An 18,147-nucleotide genomic window follows, 5' to 3' on the forward strand; every position below is an offset into this window, starting at 1 on the left:
TTTGGAAATCATTTCTATAAATACTTTCCAAATACATACTCATATATATTAGAATACACTAACAAGGGCACATATACACAGATGACAGCACTAGCAAAAAACTGAATGGTTCAAAGGTCAATTTATTCATAAACTTTAAACATCATACATACACATAATCATGACAAAACATTGTTGGAGCAAGAAAATCTGAACTCCAGCCAACTGTGCTAAATATCCTCACAATTTAAGCCATAAAACTTTTAATAACCAATTGATGGTCATCAGTTTTCATAGGTGAGCAATGGACATTGAATGGATTTAACGTAAATGAATAAAACCACATTTCAAGAAACAAAAACTATAGTATAGTTATCACACCAACAGAAGCAACATGTTGAGATTTGTACAGATCAGATTCGAGTAATAATCAATGGTGAATGCACTCAAGATGTATCATTGGTGCCTTTTAATTAGGCATCAGTACTCAAAAAAAAAATTGCAAAAGCGTTCACCAACAAAAAAACCCCAAATACAATACAAATGATCACTGAATGCAGCCCCCTTTTGGAAAAAGTCGTCGTCCGCTGGCTTCAAACTTCAGGCTCCCAGCATTTTCTTCACCATGTAACCGGGCATGTTGTACAGGAAGAGAGCCAAGATGGCCAGCAGCAGCAGAGCGGCGACAATCTTGATGGTCAGCCACCTGTACTGGTCACACACCAGGTGTTTCGCGGCTTTGAACGGGATGAGGAACCAGAGGAGGGCAATGTCCGGGCGGCTGGTGGAGCACAGAGACGTGGACAGAATGTTAAGGAAGTCAAAGGCGGTCAACAACACAACAATAGCTCCCTCGCTGCTTGAAAACAGGGCCCGCGCATCCTGCTATGACCCGGGGTGAGACCATCTTACCTCCACACCAGGGCCTGTATCCTTGTTGGTGTGAAGGTTTAGACGAGGAACAGGAATAACGCAAGTGTTGGAGCCCTGTAACATCCGACCGTCTCGGTTGTATTGGTGATTTTAGAGAGACGGCTTATATCGATGTGTTAGACTTGCTTTTGTCTCTATGTTATTCAGTTCTTGTATTTGTCAGACAGTTGCACTATTTTGCCAATCTGCTGATTTGATAATGCATCAAATGGCAAATGAGTGCAAAGATGTCCCCACACTTACAAAAAAATGGGCCGTTTGTTAATTTTATGTTATATTATTAAGATTATTTATATCTTTCTTGGATCTTCCATTCTCATACAGTTTATTATTTGCTTTTTTTGTAACAGTATTCACAAGTTTTAAGGATACTGTGCATGTTACTGACCCCCCCCCCAAAAAAAACGTGATCAAAATACTGAACCAAAAACAACTCCAAATCAAAAGTACAGAATCCAAAACGAATTATCATCGCTAAAAAAACACACACAATGTAGTTCAAATCTCAAACTTCAAATAAACAATTTTTATCAATGGAAAATGAAGTGCGTCATCGAATCTTTAGCACTAAACTGAGCTGATGAATTGAAAAATTCTGAAAATGCTGAATGTGAAATGAAATCACAAACACGGGGCAAGAGACGTTCTGACTGGAATCACACCATGTCAATCTCCGATGTACTCTGGAGACACCGCCATAACCGTTTAACCTTGCAGACATTTTAGATCGCAACATATCAGCCCTAAAATAGTTTCCAAGGTCACAGATTTGTGGTGTCATTAAAATTGAGTTGCTGGCCGTCCAGCCATCTTAATAAACTGATTCATCACACTAGGGAGAATGTGCCTTTCTGACTACATTCTCGAAGCATGTTGTCTCATAAAGGCGCCTCATGCTCGGCCCTGAATTCTACTCATCGATCACACTAGACTTGCGATTGAAGGGGGCATCCGCAGACAGAAAGCGAGGCAAAGGAAGCCAGAGAAGAGTTAGAAGCCATCTGGTCAGGGAAACTGCTGGAACCTTCTGCGGAGGTGTCAGAGCGACATCTCAAGCTCCCAGCACTTTCTTGACCGCGTAACCGGGCATGCTGTAGAGGAAAAGAGCCAGCGTGGCCAGCAGCAGCAGGGCCGCGACAATCCTGATGGCCAGCCACTTGTTCTGGGTGCAGACCAAGTGTTTTATGGCTTTGAAGGGAGTGAGGAGCCACTGAAGGCTGGTGTCGGGGCGGCTGGAAGGACAGAAACACGCGTTCAGTGACACAGACCCCAAAAGCAGACTGGACCGTTCCACTGTGACTCTGTTCAAATCCCAACGTCAACGTCGCCGACGCCACCGAAACACGGATCAGTCAGGTGGGCGAGGCGGTTCGATGCGAAGGAAACTTACCATGTCAAGAAAGAAGACCAGAAGGAAAAAAGTCCCGAAGTTGATTGAAGTGAATTCCTCATTTCATGAAATTGCTTTTGCCTTTTATTTCGTTATGCTACATTTATCCCTATTTATGCCTCTTTTTTTTATGCAAGTTTAAGATTTCACATGGTATGTTTATGACTTTAGGTTTATAGTTTTCTTTCGTCATTTATTTTAGTATAATGTCATTTATCAGGATATTTATTTTATTCGAGTGCTTTGCATGTGGTTCCTTCTTGGGGTTGAAGCTGGACCTTCACTCAGTGAGACTAAATATATGTGTGATGTGTTATCCTGCGTGGATGTGGGAGGGGGTTGAACTGGACAGTGGTGTGACAGGAAAACATCCTTCATACTTGGGTTTCTCCAGTGGCTCTGGTTCGTTGCGTCCCTCGCCGACTGGGCTTTTCTCGGCTTCCTCTCCGGTCAGAAGGTGAAGCTCCGCCTCCACTTTTCCCTGTCGAGACAGAAAACAAAAAAAAATGTCGCAAATCAATCAAAATGAGCCGCAACAACTTCCTTGGCTCTGCCGTCACACGTTGGCATTGTCGCGGCGGGCACGTCGAGCGGACTCCCGTTTGGGCCGGTGCCGCCATGCGAGGCGTCCCGGTTCACTCGGGTTTACCGTCAGTTCAAACTCGTCGTCTTCATTCCTGGCCACGAACGGCCACCAGCCTTTGATCCTCTTCTGCTTGAAGATGGAGACCACGGGCATCTCGGTCTCCTCCGTCACCATCTGGATGGTGCACTGCTTGGCAGTCTTCGCACCGCGCGGGAAGCGGTTCAGGTCCAGCTCGATAGCACCTACGGACAGACGAACCTCAGTTCAATGCAAAGAAAAGCGCGTCCGACGCGGCGGGATAAAAACCCCCCGAGCAGCTAAAAGACACATCCACGTCTTCACGAGACTCCACTTTTCCACTCTACCTAAGAAGTCGTCGGCAGAGAAGTGGTCGGCGTCCCACACTTGCAGATTGAGGCGAGCCGGGATCTTGTACTCGGTCTCGTCCCAGGCAAACATGGACTCCTTTTTGGAGATGACGATCTTCTCCTCGGCCATGAGGTAGTCGAAGGGGTAGACGAAGCGCCAGTTGAAGTTGCCCTCGCCGGTGATGGAGTGGTAGTGGACGTCGGTGTCCTGCTTGTCCTCCTGCTGCCCCTTTAACCAGCTAGTTCGGGGGGAATATGGTGCAGGGTCATTTCACAATGCCGAACATTCGCCTTCCATCTCAACTAGAAATTAAAATCTTTTCTGTTGACATGAATTATGAGGAGAGCGAAGAGCAAAAAAAAAAGCCAATAATTACCCTCGCACAAATATGTCACTCGACTTCTCGCCAGTAAAGATGTCGTCATCCTCCAGAACAACCTCATCCGTGTTCCAGATGATCACCCTCAGTTCGAACCTGGACACAGTGTTTGATTAGAGGCATGTACGGATTATTCCTTCGCATTGTATTTAGATAAAGGTTCGAGCAGCACGTTAAGCGTATAGTGCATGTGAAGGCTTGACCCAGTTCTGAAAAGAAGACCTACTTCTTTGGCTTCCTCGGGGAAATGTCAAGTGCAGGGCCCGGGGCAGTCATGTCCTTAGGGAACATGTCCACCCACATCTCGATTCTTCCCTAGTCACGGTTGAACATGAGAAAGAAACGCACTCGTGAGGATCTTAAAAATAAAACTCTGCAGTTTGTTTAAAATTGTGTAGTCGGGCGCGGACATGGATCTGTTGACCTACTTGTTCGATGCCGGGTTTGTCGGGGTGCAGCAGTGGTCTCGTTTCCACGTGTTCCGGGACCAGTTTGCATCCGACCCGGGGGATCTCCTCCCAGTGCTTCAGCACGGTGAGCGCCAGGTGTTCGTCCGTCTGCTTCTTCAGACCTGACGGACGCGCGAGCAAGTGAATCCAGCCACATTGCAAAACACTTTGCATTTTCACATACAGCTTGGGCATTTTAACTCCTCCTCGGGGGCCAAGCGATGACAGACACATCTTTCGCCGCCGGTGTCGCTGGCAGAAAAAACGAAAGGGGGCGAGGGATATAAACACATACCATTTTCATCCTCGATCTCCGTCTGCGCCATGAAGACGCGGTTCTCCACCTTCACCCGTCCTCCGGGGCCGTAGTGGGGCCCGTCCAGTTTGCCATCCTTGCACAGCTTGGCCAGGATCTGTGTGGGTTTCATGGGGTCCCTCCACACATTGTAACCATGACTACAGAAGAGACAGGAGAGAAGTTAAGACATAAATCATCAAATAAAACTATTGCAACTCTGCAGTATATCGTAAAACCATGACATAACGTCCAAAACAATATATTCGGGGTTTCCCATTTAGACACATACAACCACATAAATTTAAGCGTCACCTGTCTTGTAATAAACACTTTTATCTACTGCAATCATTCCACAATCCTCCACGTGCTTCTTACATGGCGTAGTTGCATGTGACGCCACACGTGGCTCTGTGCTTGCTGTAGAAACGGTTCTCCAGGTCCAGCTTGGTTTCTCCGATCAGATCATCGGTTCCCACCAGGTCCCAGTCGTAGATGGACACCGTGAGAGTGGAGTCCATCGGGAACGTGGCCTCCACGTCAAAGGATCTGAGAGGATGAGAAATACAGCATTTGCACAGCATAGTGACGACGCTGAAAACTCATATAATCATTTTGCCGAGCACTCATTTAATTTCAGCCAGAAGTACAGCGTGTTCACGTACTTGCCAAACAGAGGGTTCAGCTGTTTTGAGATGTAATTCTCCTTGTCTTTGATTTCGGTCTTTCCCAGTTTGATCGTGATGTACGGGTCAGCCTTCCCGTTGATGTCAGCTGGGTGCAGATCAGTCGCCTAACGGAGAAAAGAAAAAGATACCGCTAGAATCGATCTACCCGTGAAAAGGATCCCGTCTTGCAGAATCTGACCTCTTCCCGGTGTATTTGTGAGGCACAGAATACACATCTCACCCTGATGACGTAGATGCGGACGAGAACATTGATGGGATCGTTGTGAGGAATGTTCTGAAACATTCCCATGGTGGAGTCGAAGCTCGCGTCTCTGGACAAATCGTCTGACACTTTGTACATGCACAGGGAGCCCTGGCGGGACACAATCAGATAAGTGGATGGTTGTGTTAAAAAAAAAGAGCGGTTAAATCCCCCCCAAAAAAACCTGCATATAGTCTGCTTCGAAACAGTCCCTCCGTACTTTGAACTTCCCAACAATCCTGTCCTCGTCCGTCGCGTTCTGGTCGTCGTCGTCGCCACCTTTTCCCCTGAACAGGTTGAAACTGTGCAGCCAGTCCTCAAAGTTGTCAAACTCACTCTCCAGCTCCTTTGGATACACCTGGGTGTGAAAAGCCAAGAAATACGCACAAAAACACGTAGTTCCCTTTAGGAATACCAATTCGTTATCTGTTCTGCATTTCCACCCGTCACACCGTGTCCTGTACAAGTAATGAATGTAGTCTCTTCCGCGTTGAAGCTGAATTACTGTCGCAAGCACCGTGCGCGCTGACTCGTACCTTCAGCTCGTCCAGCTTTGGCTTCTTCTTCTCGAACGGGTCGAATAGCGGCTTCTTCTTTTCCCTCTTTCCTTTGCCTCTCTTGGTGCCTTTCACAGGAGAGTCATCGGGTTTGATATCTGAGTGCGGGTTTCAGCGGTGAAAGGGGAGGAGATGGGGGTCGGGGGGTCGGGGGGAAGGAGCAGAGCACTCGAGACATGAATTCTACATGAAAGTTGCCAATATCGGCTGTACTTGTACACAACCGGCGGGCCATTGAATTGTATACGATCGCAGTATGCGGTTCAGCGGGGACACTGTGGCGGGATCGTTCCTGGCAGGCGGCTGCGTAGATTCTGTCACGCTCACATGTCACTGTATGTGTATGGCAATGTGAACCTTATGATTTGCTTGCACAAAATATTTATATATATACTTAGAGACAGTTGATTCTGTGCAGACTCGTTGGCGAATCAAACGAGCTTCAAATGTATTTTATATCACTAGAAAACCAAAGGTCGTCTTGTCATGTTTTTTTTTGTTTTTTTTTTGATTCACTGCATCTTCCTTTTCCTTGACAACTTTCATGGCAAGCATACGGCTGATATGCGCATGCGGGAGGGGAAAAAAAAAGTGGTTGTCCACACGCTTAGAAAATGTGGATTCATGTCAGCATCTACACGGAGGGAGTCCTGGAACAAGAAGTTCTCTACTGCGCCGGAGAAGAAAAACAGCAGAGTTAGTGAGATCATGAAAGACCCAAACGTGCATGTGCATGGTTTGAAAGGTCAAGTGAAATCTTTACTGCAGGAGCGGCGGGGCAATACCCTGGTTCTATGTTGCTACTCTATCGGGTTCCTCAGCACTAGAAAATGACAACTGGCACGACAAGAAGTGCCAGCAAGTGAGAAGAGCATTTAGAATTTCATTGATCATTCGTCAACATCACTGATTTGGTACCCGAGCACATGAAAAAAATGTTTTTATGGTTAACTGTACAGAGGCACGTGGTAGCATGGTGGAGAGTATAAACAATAGGCCAGTCTTATTTAAGGGTCTTCTGGTTTTACCTCCACCATCTGTAACGTCCATGTCCTCTTTGTCTTCTGAGTCTGAGAGAGCTGCTTCTTGAGCCTTGAGTGCCTGTCGGACCAGAGAGACATTTACTGAGAAATCCAATCAAAATGGTAATAATACCTCAAAATATAGAGATTTTTTTTTCAAATTAAATTGCTCGATTTTGTCGGAGCCCAACCCGTCTGCTGGCCCTGGAGGCGACGGCGTTTCTCACCTCCGTCAAAGTTTCAATGGAGGCGAAATATTTGGACCACCAGTCCAGCATGCTCTCGTCAAGTTCCTCCTCTTCAGGCTCGTCGCCCTTCTTCCTCTTCTTCTTTTTCCCCTTTCCATCCTTATCGTCGTCCTTTTGTTTTTTTTGTACAGAGAGCAACAGCACGTGTCGTCGGTGAGACACCACAAAACTCTTTCAGTCCAGTGAATGTAGAGCAAACGCGGCCCTTTTTAAAAGAATTTTTTTTTTTTACCTCAACTTTGATCACAGCATCAGAGCCCTGGGTCAAAAAACACAGATGATGTGAAGTCAATCTCAGGCTCTCCTCCATGTAGGATTAGTGTTATTTCAACCGGGTTTACTTATTCAAATGAAGGTTACATAAATAAACGTACAGAGTCCAGTTTGACCACTGTGTCCATCTTCTTAAAAGTGGGCTCGGGTTCAACGTTGACCACAATAATTTCCTCTGAAAGATAAACGAACGACAGGGAGTTAAAGCTCGACGGCGCGATTTCTACCGCGCTGCGTCCTCATCACTTCACAGGGGTTTTTTTTCACCTGCGGTGGCTGCGGACCAGTTGTTGGCCTGCTTGTCCGTCGCCCTGTAGATGAACTTGCGCAGGCTGGTGACAGCGACGGAGCCGACCAGAGTGTAGCGACCGAAGGCCCTGCAGTCCACCACCCGGATGTTCAGCGGCGGGTGGAGCAACTCGTTCTCGGGCAAATCCTGACAAATACAAAATGATGGCCCGCTGAGTCCAGGTTCACAGAATAGTCAACGCTTGTGGTTTTTTTTTTTTTAAATTTGAGCCAAATGTAAACACAGGGCGCAGGAGTAAACATTAATCGGACACTAGTCATTTGAATGACAGCGCACCACTTCAAACCACTTGACGAGGGTGCTGAAGTTGGGGTTTTTCTTGTAGTTGGGGATGAGGGCCGACTGCACCCCCTTCCCGGCACACTCGATGTCCACGCGAGGCCGGTCCACCTGGGCCAGATTCACCCGCTTCAGGTCTCGCAAGCCCCAGAACAAAACCTGAAGCGTGGGGAGGTTTGCCGATCTGGTCATATTCAATACTTTCCTGTTCAATAAAATCCGCGTTCATGTGAAACGAAGTTTTACCTCAATCCTGTACTTGCTGAGCACTGGTCTGATTCCCAGTGGTACAGGCAGCAGTGGACCACGGTCTATATCTGTAGGACCGTCTATGGGAGGCAGGTCCGCTTTGCCATTGGGTCCAATCTGAGAGAAGGAAAGGGGAACGCATCATGACATATTTGCTTTTGAATGATGATGTGACAACGCCAGTCCCGTAGGCAGACACAGGTCGGTGACGTGTGCCTTTCGCAGACGGACCTGCAGCAGCTCAAACGCCGCCAGCATTTCCCCGGCGGTGCCGTTCCCACGGTAGATCTGATAGTACTCCAGCTGGGGAGGGAAGCGCGGGGGGCCGTAGTGCTCATCTGCCATCTTGACCACGGGCTTTGCGAAGGTCCTGCCCATGAAGTCAGCTTTGCCCTGGAAGCACATGACAGACGAAACCTTGAATGTGCACGTGAAAATCTGGTTTGAGTATATGAAAGAATGGATGTTTTTTCATCTATCGTAACAAATTCATTAGCATTTACATTACAATATCTTTACCCCCAAAAAAAGGTAATTGAACAATGTAAATTACGGTGTAAAACTTATAAAAAATATATTTTTATTTGTCCTTTCAGCACGAAGAAACATGGCCAGAGATGCACATGTTTCTAGACAGACAACAGATAAAGATGCACAGAAGATTAAAGAGCCCTGAAAAAAACCAGTGAACTGCAAAACAGACGTGTTTATGTAATGTCAAAAGATCTCAATGCATTATCGCTGAATGTTCCTGAAACAATACTGTTAAAATCTCTCTTGCAGTCAGTGGTTGTAAAGACTCCAAATTCTCTGTTGGCCACATTCAAACAGCACAAAATGTCACTTAAAGGAATGCAACAGGTATAAGTCCATCGTCCCTGCGGACTGTTGTGAAGGAGTCCGTGGATATACAGCTTATTCCTCTTGCATGCCTTTTCACGCTATGTATTCTGCACACATTACAGTGCCTCAGCAATACGTCAAGCCATGAGAATCCACACTCTACTTATCCAAAGGGCCATCCAAAACAATGGTGTTATAGGCGGGGGCAAATGTAAAATATCAGTCAGCGGAAGCATTCTGTCAAATCTAAGTCATATCAGGTTGACAGACACAAAAGGTGCTTTTGCACGTGACAGAGGGACACAATATCAGAGGCATATATCCCAGCCTGGTTTCAGACTCATTAGTATTTCAGTGACACGCTCAGTCTCACATTTCAGCTGAGAGTGAGACGACGGTAAATTCTAGGTGGACGACGACGGACGAGCACGATGCGAGCCGTCGCTACATGGAAACGCAAGCTGCCTGAAGACGGACCCTTTGGTCACGTTAAACGCGAACGGGAAAACCATTTGGACAGCGACCCCTCACCACTGTGTCCTGGTCGTAGAGCTCAATGACGATGATGGGAGGGTCGTCTCGGAGTTCGTTGGCCTCTCCGAACAACTCCACATTCTCAAAGACCAGCAGCTGGTCCCACGTGGGGCAGAGAGTCTCAGCCAACACCTGGTATCAAAAAAAAACAACAACAACCCCAAAACACATTTGAGGCGATGTAGAAAATCTGCTATACGATAAATCATATCTCGCGTGTGCTTTACCTCGGTGACTTGACTTTGTGTTGAGAAGAAGACTCTCGCAAAAGGATCAGACAGGCCGGTGCTGTCGGCGGCAAACAGGCTGCGAGCTTGGTACATGTGGACCCTCAGCTGGAAGATTTGTTTCACTGCGGAGAGGTACAGATATTTTTTCATGTGTGTGTGTGTGTGTGTGTGTATCTTAAACATGGTTAGGGTGAGATATTTACAGTGGCATCATCTTGTCAATTGAACTTCTGTCTCGGTGTCAGACATTATCTCATTTGAGAATGTAACGAGGTCAAAGTGAGAAACACCGCATTGCTGGACGGTCTTACTCATGTAGGTGAGGCTAATGGGGGGGGTGGACGGCATGCCGGGTCCTTTGGACAACTTGTTTTCCTCAAATCCGTTGGGGAGGCCGCTCAGATAGTCCTTGCGCTGCCTACTCAGCCCCAGCCACAGATAGATCTCAATCTTGGACTGCACCGTCCAGCCAGCAGGCCCGAAGCCTTTCTTTCCAGGGATCTTCGGTAAATCAGGCACACAAAAATAATTTAGCCTGGCGAAACAGCTTGGTTACAGATGATGAAAGGAGTCCAAAGTACACATCAGATCACATCAGCTACTCGTGTGTGCTCACCCTCAGAAAGATTGTCTTGACTTTGCCGCACTCCTTCCCCCTCTCCTCATCTATGCTGGAATAAAGGATGTCTTTGGAGGGGACGCGTGCATAAGCAATGCGCTTCCCATTGCTTATCATCCAGATGAAAACATCAGGAACGCTGTGTTGAGGCTACAAAAAAACACAAAACACGGAATGACCTCTATGCCACAAGCATCGAGCACCATTTCCAAGTGCTGGGGAAATAATAGTACGACAGCTCTTACCTCGTCAGCCAGGAAGCGCAGCTTTGACAGGAAGTTCTGAGCCAGCTTGATTTTGTCTCTCACCGTGCTCCTCTTCACCTGCGACCTCATGGCCTTCGCTTGCTGGCCGATGGCCTCCTAGAGGCCAAAACAGTCCAGCATTTTATCGAGAAAAGTGTGAATATTTACACTCAACGAGTAGAAGGGAAAGGAAAATTTGCTCCTCCACTTGTTCACGTACCACTTCTGACATGCACAGCTTCAGTCGCTCTCGGTCCAGCTTGGTTCTGCCCGACTGATTCGGGTCCTTGTTTGCCAGCGCAAGAAACTGACTGAAAGGGAGAGGAGCTCGCTGTGAGAACCGAAAAGAATCCCATTGCTGGTAGTTTGGGCAATGAATCTGAGGATGTCGTACCTGCATCCATGGCTGAGTTCCTCAAGGACGCCTCTGAGCCTGCGCTCGGGATAGGCCTTCTCCGTCTTGATGATTTCCTGCACATCATTTAGTCCGTCCTCCTGCAGAAACAATGGAAGATTGCACAATAATCGTAACACTACATACATTATTTTTTTTACTATAGCCACCAATCAGAAGTGTGTGTGACTTGCCAGCTTGTCTGCGAGGTTGTCTATAATGTTGGCGTTGTACAGCCTCCTCTTCTGATCCTGCCACCAACTCTTGATGTAGATACACGGCTTCCTCTCAAAATACGGCAAGTGGAAGTAGTTTCTGTAAGTTGAAATAAGAAAATCTTAAAAGAGACTGATATACAAAAGATTTCCTCACAAAAAGCTATAATTTCAAACTATGAAACTAATTTCAACTTTAAATATATCTAATACGTATCTGTTTAACTACAACCCAGAAATGTTTATGAGGGAAACACTTTATTTGGAAACTTTTTTTTATGTGTTCTTCTTTGTTATGATGATATTTTTGCCCTGACACTGTTATAAAGATTTTTTCTGTCCCGACCGATCAGTGATGACAGGTTTCATGGGAGGTGTAGTCGCCACCGAGGTCAGGTCTCCGTCATCGTCCATCTCCTCGTCACTGGAGTTGTGAATCAGTTCAGTTTCTTCTTCGTCACCTTCGCCTCCGCCCCGCTTCCCTTTTGTTTTCGGCTGGACCATCCCATCAATCTCGTTTCCGTAGTAACCTGGCAAACAGCTATACGTTAATAGCTACACTATAAAATGTGCTTCACCTACAAAGAAATAAATGTGAACAAATTAAACCTATATTGAGAGTTGAAATAAAGGAACTTTAATATGATGGAAATCAATTTCGCCACTTTGGATTAAACATTTTCACATTTTCTGCCAACTACAAATGAAAATTTACTAAACAGAAAAATATTTAGAAAAAATATGAGCAGGTAATGGAAAATACCTATGGTGACCTCAAAGTTGATGGGCTTATCGCCAATCTTCCTGTCAATCATTGTAGCCTCGAGGAACGATCCGAAGAGGAAAAACTCCTCAACCTTTCCAGTTGCGGTCTGCGAAATGAATGAGCAAGTGTGAGCATCTGAGCGTGAGTGAACACTGGCCCACGTTTTATTCATCTAATAACATTTTGAGACCAGACAAGACCAAATTTTAACAGATGTCACACTTCTCCAACACAGGAAGTGACGTAGTAGTCCTAACGGTCCTGTAATACAAGCTGTTGGACAGTGACACGTGAATCCCCGAGGACGTGCGGATACGGTCCCACTGTGTTCAACTGAAATTCGCTGTGTGACTTACATTGTCCACCAACAAAAAGGAGCCACATTAACGCAAACAGCGTGTTAATAATTCACGAGGTGGGCTAAATAAAGACGGTGAATAATTCACGTCAACCGCAGCACAAGGACCTGTCAAGAGGGAGCAACAATTAGCTTCCACTGCATGGCTGCTCATCCAGAGAGGGACCCACCTCTGAGATGTTGGGCACTCCCTCCAACTGCACATCTGTGGTGCAAGGACACTCGGGGGAGGAGGGGTCCAGGATCTCCACGCCCAGGCTGATGAGCAGACGGGCTCTGAAGGACACCCCCTCCCCGAGTCCTTCGTTTAACTCCTGGTACTCATCCATCAGGGTGTAGGTACGAGTGGAGCCGTACATGTTGACCCAGGCAGGCCCCAGTGTGGGAAGGAAGCCTTGGAGATATAGGATAGATATAATTTGCAAATCATAATTTGCGATTTATGGATGGAAAGGTCCTGCCTGACAGAGGTCTGGTTGCCAGGTCAATAGACCTGGATTCTTAGTATTTACGACAGTGTGGAATTCTCCTCGATCTGATCCCAAATCCAACCGTCCGAGTTTCTAGAAGAGCAAATGAGAAATCACCTTTGTCCCCGTCATTGGCAATCTTCCGCAGGTCCAGGAAGTGTGTTCCTATGGCGACGTCATTCACTTTATCAGAGTCGCGGATCTGGATCTTCATGCGTTTGCACAGTGGCGGAAACATCTCCGTGAAAACAATTTGCTCGTTCCAGATGGGCTCGTAGCAGCTCTTCTGAACTGACGTTTTCCCCTGTGATCACGAATTACAAACAATTTTTTATACCTGCACCAGCTCGGAAATGACACGATAATGCTTATTATTATTTTTATCTTGCTGTGGTAAAATGGACTTACCTTCTGCCCCGCAAACAGTACTTGCACATAAGGATCAACCAGGTCCTTGTTTTCCCCTATGAAGGCCTTCTTCACGTTGGCCATGATGCTGGTGTTCATTCTTGGGAGTCCCTCCGCTCTGTAGATCTTCAGGTAATAGCGAGCCCACTGTCGCTCCGCAGGAACCCCCTCGGGTATCAAGAGATTGCTGAAACAGAGAGAGGAAGTGATGCATTTGGATGGCAAACAGGACAACCGACAAACGCTGCTTCGTGGTGCTGAGAACTATAGTGGATACCGGGATTTTCTACATTAAGTTTTAAAGTAAAATCTGTGATTGATGACAGCGTCAAGAGTTGTATGAGTGTCAAATGCCTAAATGTAGCTTTAGTAATATTTAAGAATCCTGCACAAAGACAACGTATGTACCCCTCTATATCATCTTCATCGGACTCGTTGGCCTTGTGCGGAGTCTTTATGGTGTCTCCTTTGGCCACGACTGCAACGTCGCACTTAACGTAGCCTTTACAACCCGCTGTGATGTCGTCAGGGTCGGACAACAGCGCCCATTTGTGGAAAAACTGATGTTCTGCGAGAGAAAACGGCAAATAGATGCTGAAATATCCGTGTTGTCGGTATTAATTTGAAGCAACGTGGTTTGATTTTGTGTTGATCCTCTACCTGGCTGAGAGTAGATTGTGCCAACGTCCAGTTTAAAAGTTCCAACCAGTGTTCCACTGCGCAGAAGGTTTTTAGAGTGGATGACCTTAAGGCCGCGTTCGGGGAAATAAAACAGTGCACCGTTAAACACACTTGTCATGCTTCATGTGACACTGCTGAATGAATTTACCAACTTACGGACAACTTCAGGATTTTGTCAAACATGACATCTGGAGGGACGTGGAAGTCGAACACAAAATACTGGAAAAGGGAGAAGAAGTTTGTGACGATGACGACAGTATCAAGCCTCTATTTAAATACATAGCGAGCTTTATGATACACAGTTTGCTGTAATGATCGACTCACTTCGTTGTAGTATGGGCAGTTGGTTGATTCCTTCATTGAGGTGTACTTCTTATCCTCTCCGATCTCCACACAGACCATTGGATCCATGTTCAGTCCCACCAGCTGTCTGGCCTCAATGACTGTCACACTGACCTGGGATCAAATGATCAGGTGATACAGACTTGCCGGGGGACTGATTGACTGATTGATTGATTGACTGATAGTGCGCCACAACTAGGAATAAAGATTGACATCAACCACGTCTGTGCAAGTGTAGTGACCGGTCAGGAATTTCTAAGCAGACACTATGGAAAGAAAGAATTGAGCCCTCTTACTTGGTAATCTACTGGTCTTCCAGAACTGGGCTCCATCTTTATGTCTGGCTTCGACCTAGGAGACATTGAGGTGTCAGAGAATCAGAGAGACCTGTCAGACAGTCTGCACATTCAACGGTGGCACTACAAAACCGTGTAAAGGCAGCCATTTTGATCAACAGGACCACGCTCGCCTCTTATTTGATACATTGGTGGTGACGGCGGTGACCGAGGCCACGGAGATGCTGTCGGGGTCTGGTCCTCCGCCCACGAACATGCCGTGGCGATCCAGATTTTCCGTCTCCAGAATAGCTGGCTCATCTGGTGATAGCATGAAACACTGAATATAAGGACCGCTTGTGCTAAATTAGATGTACTTAAAGTCAAGTTACACTGTATTTGAGGATGTGAGATAAATATTTTAGATTTCCTCGCTTCTTTGACCTATTTTCTCTGGCATCCCTCTTAGCTACTGTTACCTCCGTTTCTGTCCTCCTTGTGTCCTCGGTGCTTACTGCGCTTCATGGTGCAAAACAGTCCGTTGTGTGCTGTATGGAAGAAATTCAAAAGTTATTTACCCTTTCATGGACAATAGGTCTGCACTTCAATTAAGAGAACATGGATATACAGTACATGTATGTTTTGTTGATGCAATTAACAATGTGTTATTTATCAATGTCTTGCAATTCTATAAAAAACAAAGAACTTAACTAATATTCTATGAATGTTCTGCAGCCAGAACTTTGCTGCTTGGCGCAACAAAGCCTGTTTTTCAAAAACAGGACAGTAAAGCCACCGCAGACTAAACCAATGCTTTCCTGTTCCAACGTCTTGCAGAGAAAAGGAACAACTGGTAGCTACAAAAAAGCCCAAGAGCAACTAGAACCTGTTTAAATTATTTTGAACATTTAAAACATTTGATGAATATTTGTTAAAAAAAACACACAGTATGACAGAGGAAACGTTTCTAAGTGTCATTATAGAACTGAATGCTTTACAGTGGGGGGTGTGTGTGCTACCACACCCTGGTTTAGCCTTCAAAAGGGGCTCTCAATTATTTAAATCAGCTGACCTTAATACCTCAATAAAATAGGATACAATTTCAAAGGGATTGTGAAAAATAATACACTTGAAATAATTAATCTGCAGTGATTAAATAACAGAGCAGCAGAGTGTCCTTGCCACAGGTCTTTTTTTTTTACATGATAAAATGTTATTTTCAAGATGGATGTCTTCGAAGGTTAAGGTAGATAACTTTGCCGCTTGACATTTTCAGAGTTGTGTGACAAACCTGAATGACAAAGTAGATGACATCAATACTATGCACTTTATATTTTTAACACATGATACTGGGGAACATAGTCAAAATATGAATGCAACCCTTATGAGCTGAATGTTGTACAGTATAAACAATACAAATAAGGAAAAACGATTGACAATTAAAATTAACTTCACCGCACCTGGAATGCAGTGTTCTGAATATTTCTGCTGTATTCAACTAAACAAAATTTAGTTTAACAATTTGACAGAACAAATATTAATCATCAAAAACTCCCTCCTCAAAAAAGAAAAGGTGTCGTTCAAGTACTGCACACTGCTAAAATGTTGAGTCCTAAATGTCAACGCTTCGGGGTTCACTTTTGATCTTTGCTTAACACAATGTTGCTCATGAAATAATGTAATGCGATTATACATACCATACAGGGAAACGATGCCCTTGTCTCCTTCCTCCTGAGTAGCCTCAACAGCTTCTTTTCTCTCTATTTTTCTGAAATGGAGGCAACACTACGTAAACATTTTAGACATTTACGCGGCAGTAGGAATGGGTCCACAAAGTTGAGTTGTACAGGTGAAAAGAGTTGGGTTTGTCCAAGTCTGAAGTTGGGCAGGAGTGATGTGATACGCCAATGAATAGTGCATGAGAGCTGAACCCGAGACTGGTAACTATAACTAGGGGCCGATGAGAGACGTCACTGTGAGCGGCATCTGCCAATCCACATAGGCTCTGAACGCAACAAAGGACATAGGTGCCTAGCTTTTTTTGTAATAAAAAAACTAAATTCAATTGTCAACCATCAACGTTTGCAAACAGCTAGTCAAATCTATCCAACTGTTAAATTGTAATTGTATAGTACAGTGATTCTAAATAGCTTAAGTAATGAATATTACCAAAGTAGTGGAGTGGTAGAGACACTTAATATGGCCTGAAACAACCAGCTGCAGGAATAGCTTAGTGGGCTTCACCGCTGACTTTGGTGCAGAAGGTTGGAGTTCGATTCCAGGTCATCCCAGTTTGGGCCCTTAGGCAAGGCCCTCAATGCATGTAATGTCAAATATGTGAGTATGAGGGAATCATTATGTTGCTGTGTCACAAGATAGAATTTCATGGAAGTAAAAAAAAACAAATATCAGCTCGGCCTATTAAGGAAGAATGCTCCTTCTTAATCATTAATTGGGAGCTGGTGCAGGCGCACTGTCCAAAATTGTGTCATGTCCTATTATGCAATAATTTGCGTTTCAAATTCATTCAGGTTTGAGCCTCAAGGTTTAAAAACTGTCATCAGATTTGAATTGTGCAAGTGATGTTGCTACATTTTTTTGCACGCGGCTATTTATTGAAGGAAATAAGGATGAAATCAAGGAAACGTGGTGCGATGTGTTTTCCTCTCCACAGACTGAAATGAAGCCAGTGTTTAAAGCACCGATGATGTAGCAACATTTTCGCTGGGTTAAGGCATGCTTTAGCAACTCCTATTCAATGCAACTTCTTTTGAATGCCGAAGTAAGACTCGTCATCTCATCAATAACACATGGCAGCCAGTCTGTAAGTCATACGTCAAAGTCTAAAGTTGCCGGTATCCGATGAAACAAAGGCTCTGAATTATTTAGGCGGGCCAGTCAGTGTTGCATGTGGCATCCTCATTACTGTTGTAGACGAACAAGGAAAGAAATGGATTTTTTTGCTTAGAGGGAATTACAGGGGAAACACGTTATTATTGTTACAATGATGGGATAATATCTTTATGTCTCACCAATTTAAAGAAATAAAGGAGCACAACGTGCAAGGCTACATATGCAAATAAAACCCATTCTTATGTGTGTATCTGACAAAACATCACACTTTTCTTAATGCAACTACTTTCTTTGTATTTTACCGAGAGCTGCAGCAGATGCATCCTTCTCCTGTCCGCTCCGCCGGATGTGTGTGATACTCTCGGTGACTACAACCTGGCTACTCTTGTTGAGGGATTCTGCCCTTAATTACATGATTCAACACCGGCGGAGAGGGGTCGAGGAGATGTTGTAGTTCCTCCAGGATGGACGGTAACCGTATCCCAGATCGTGCAAAGTTACCGGTTCCCCCTGTAGTCTTATAGATAGATAGATAGATAGATAGATAGATAGATAGATAGATAGATAAATACTTTATTCATCCCAAGCTGGGAAATTCTGGTGTAGCAGCAGCATGTTTCACACAGCACAGATCACACAAATAATTAAAAAAAAATATATAGTTAT

General features: G+C 45.1%; 1 protein-coding gene across 1 annotated transcript; it reads right to left on the reverse strand.

The window, feature by feature from the left end:
- Positions 1-4: 4 nt before the first annotated feature.
- Positions 5-15,153, reverse strand: LOC118286696 (otoferlin-like). The gene is made up of 41 exons (XM_047337810.1): positions 15,108-15,153; positions 14,823-14,949; positions 14,650-14,704; positions 14,336-14,467; positions 14,168-14,230; positions 13,991-14,075; positions 13,739-13,898; positions 13,331-13,517; positions 13,040-13,226; positions 12,623-12,846; positions 12,092-12,200; positions 11,675-11,858; positions 11,308-11,428; positions 11,114-11,214; positions 10,940-11,030; positions 10,720-10,836; positions 10,472-10,624; positions 10,167-10,356; positions 9,853-9,977; positions 9,623-9,757; positions 8,480-8,641; positions 8,246-8,365; positions 7,997-8,158; positions 7,678-7,846; positions 7,512-7,585; positions 7,370-7,396; positions 7,117-7,248; positions 6,896-6,968; positions 5,847-5,965; positions 5,531-5,668; positions 5,290-5,421; positions 5,046-5,173; positions 4,759-4,929; positions 4,381-4,541; positions 4,065-4,207; positions 3,863-3,951; positions 3,634-3,732; positions 3,254-3,495; positions 2,952-3,130; positions 2,683-2,783; positions 5-760 (listed from the first exon to the last, which is right to left on the reverse strand). The coding sequence occupies exons 1-41, from the start codon at positions 15,151-15,153 to the stop codon at positions 580-582; spliced, it is 5,394 nt and encodes a 1,797-aa protein (XP_047193766.1). The 3' UTR covers positions 5-579.
- Between the last annotated feature and the right edge of the window lie 2,994 nt (positions 15,154-18,147).

This window comes from Scophthalmus maximus, chromosome 15, assembly GCF_022379125.1.
Source record: "Scophthalmus maximus strain ysfricsl-2021 chromosome 15, ASM2237912v1, whole genome shotgun sequence".
NCBI classification, from domain to species: Eukaryota; Metazoa; Chordata; class Actinopteri; order Pleuronectiformes; family Scophthalmidae; genus Scophthalmus; species Scophthalmus maximus.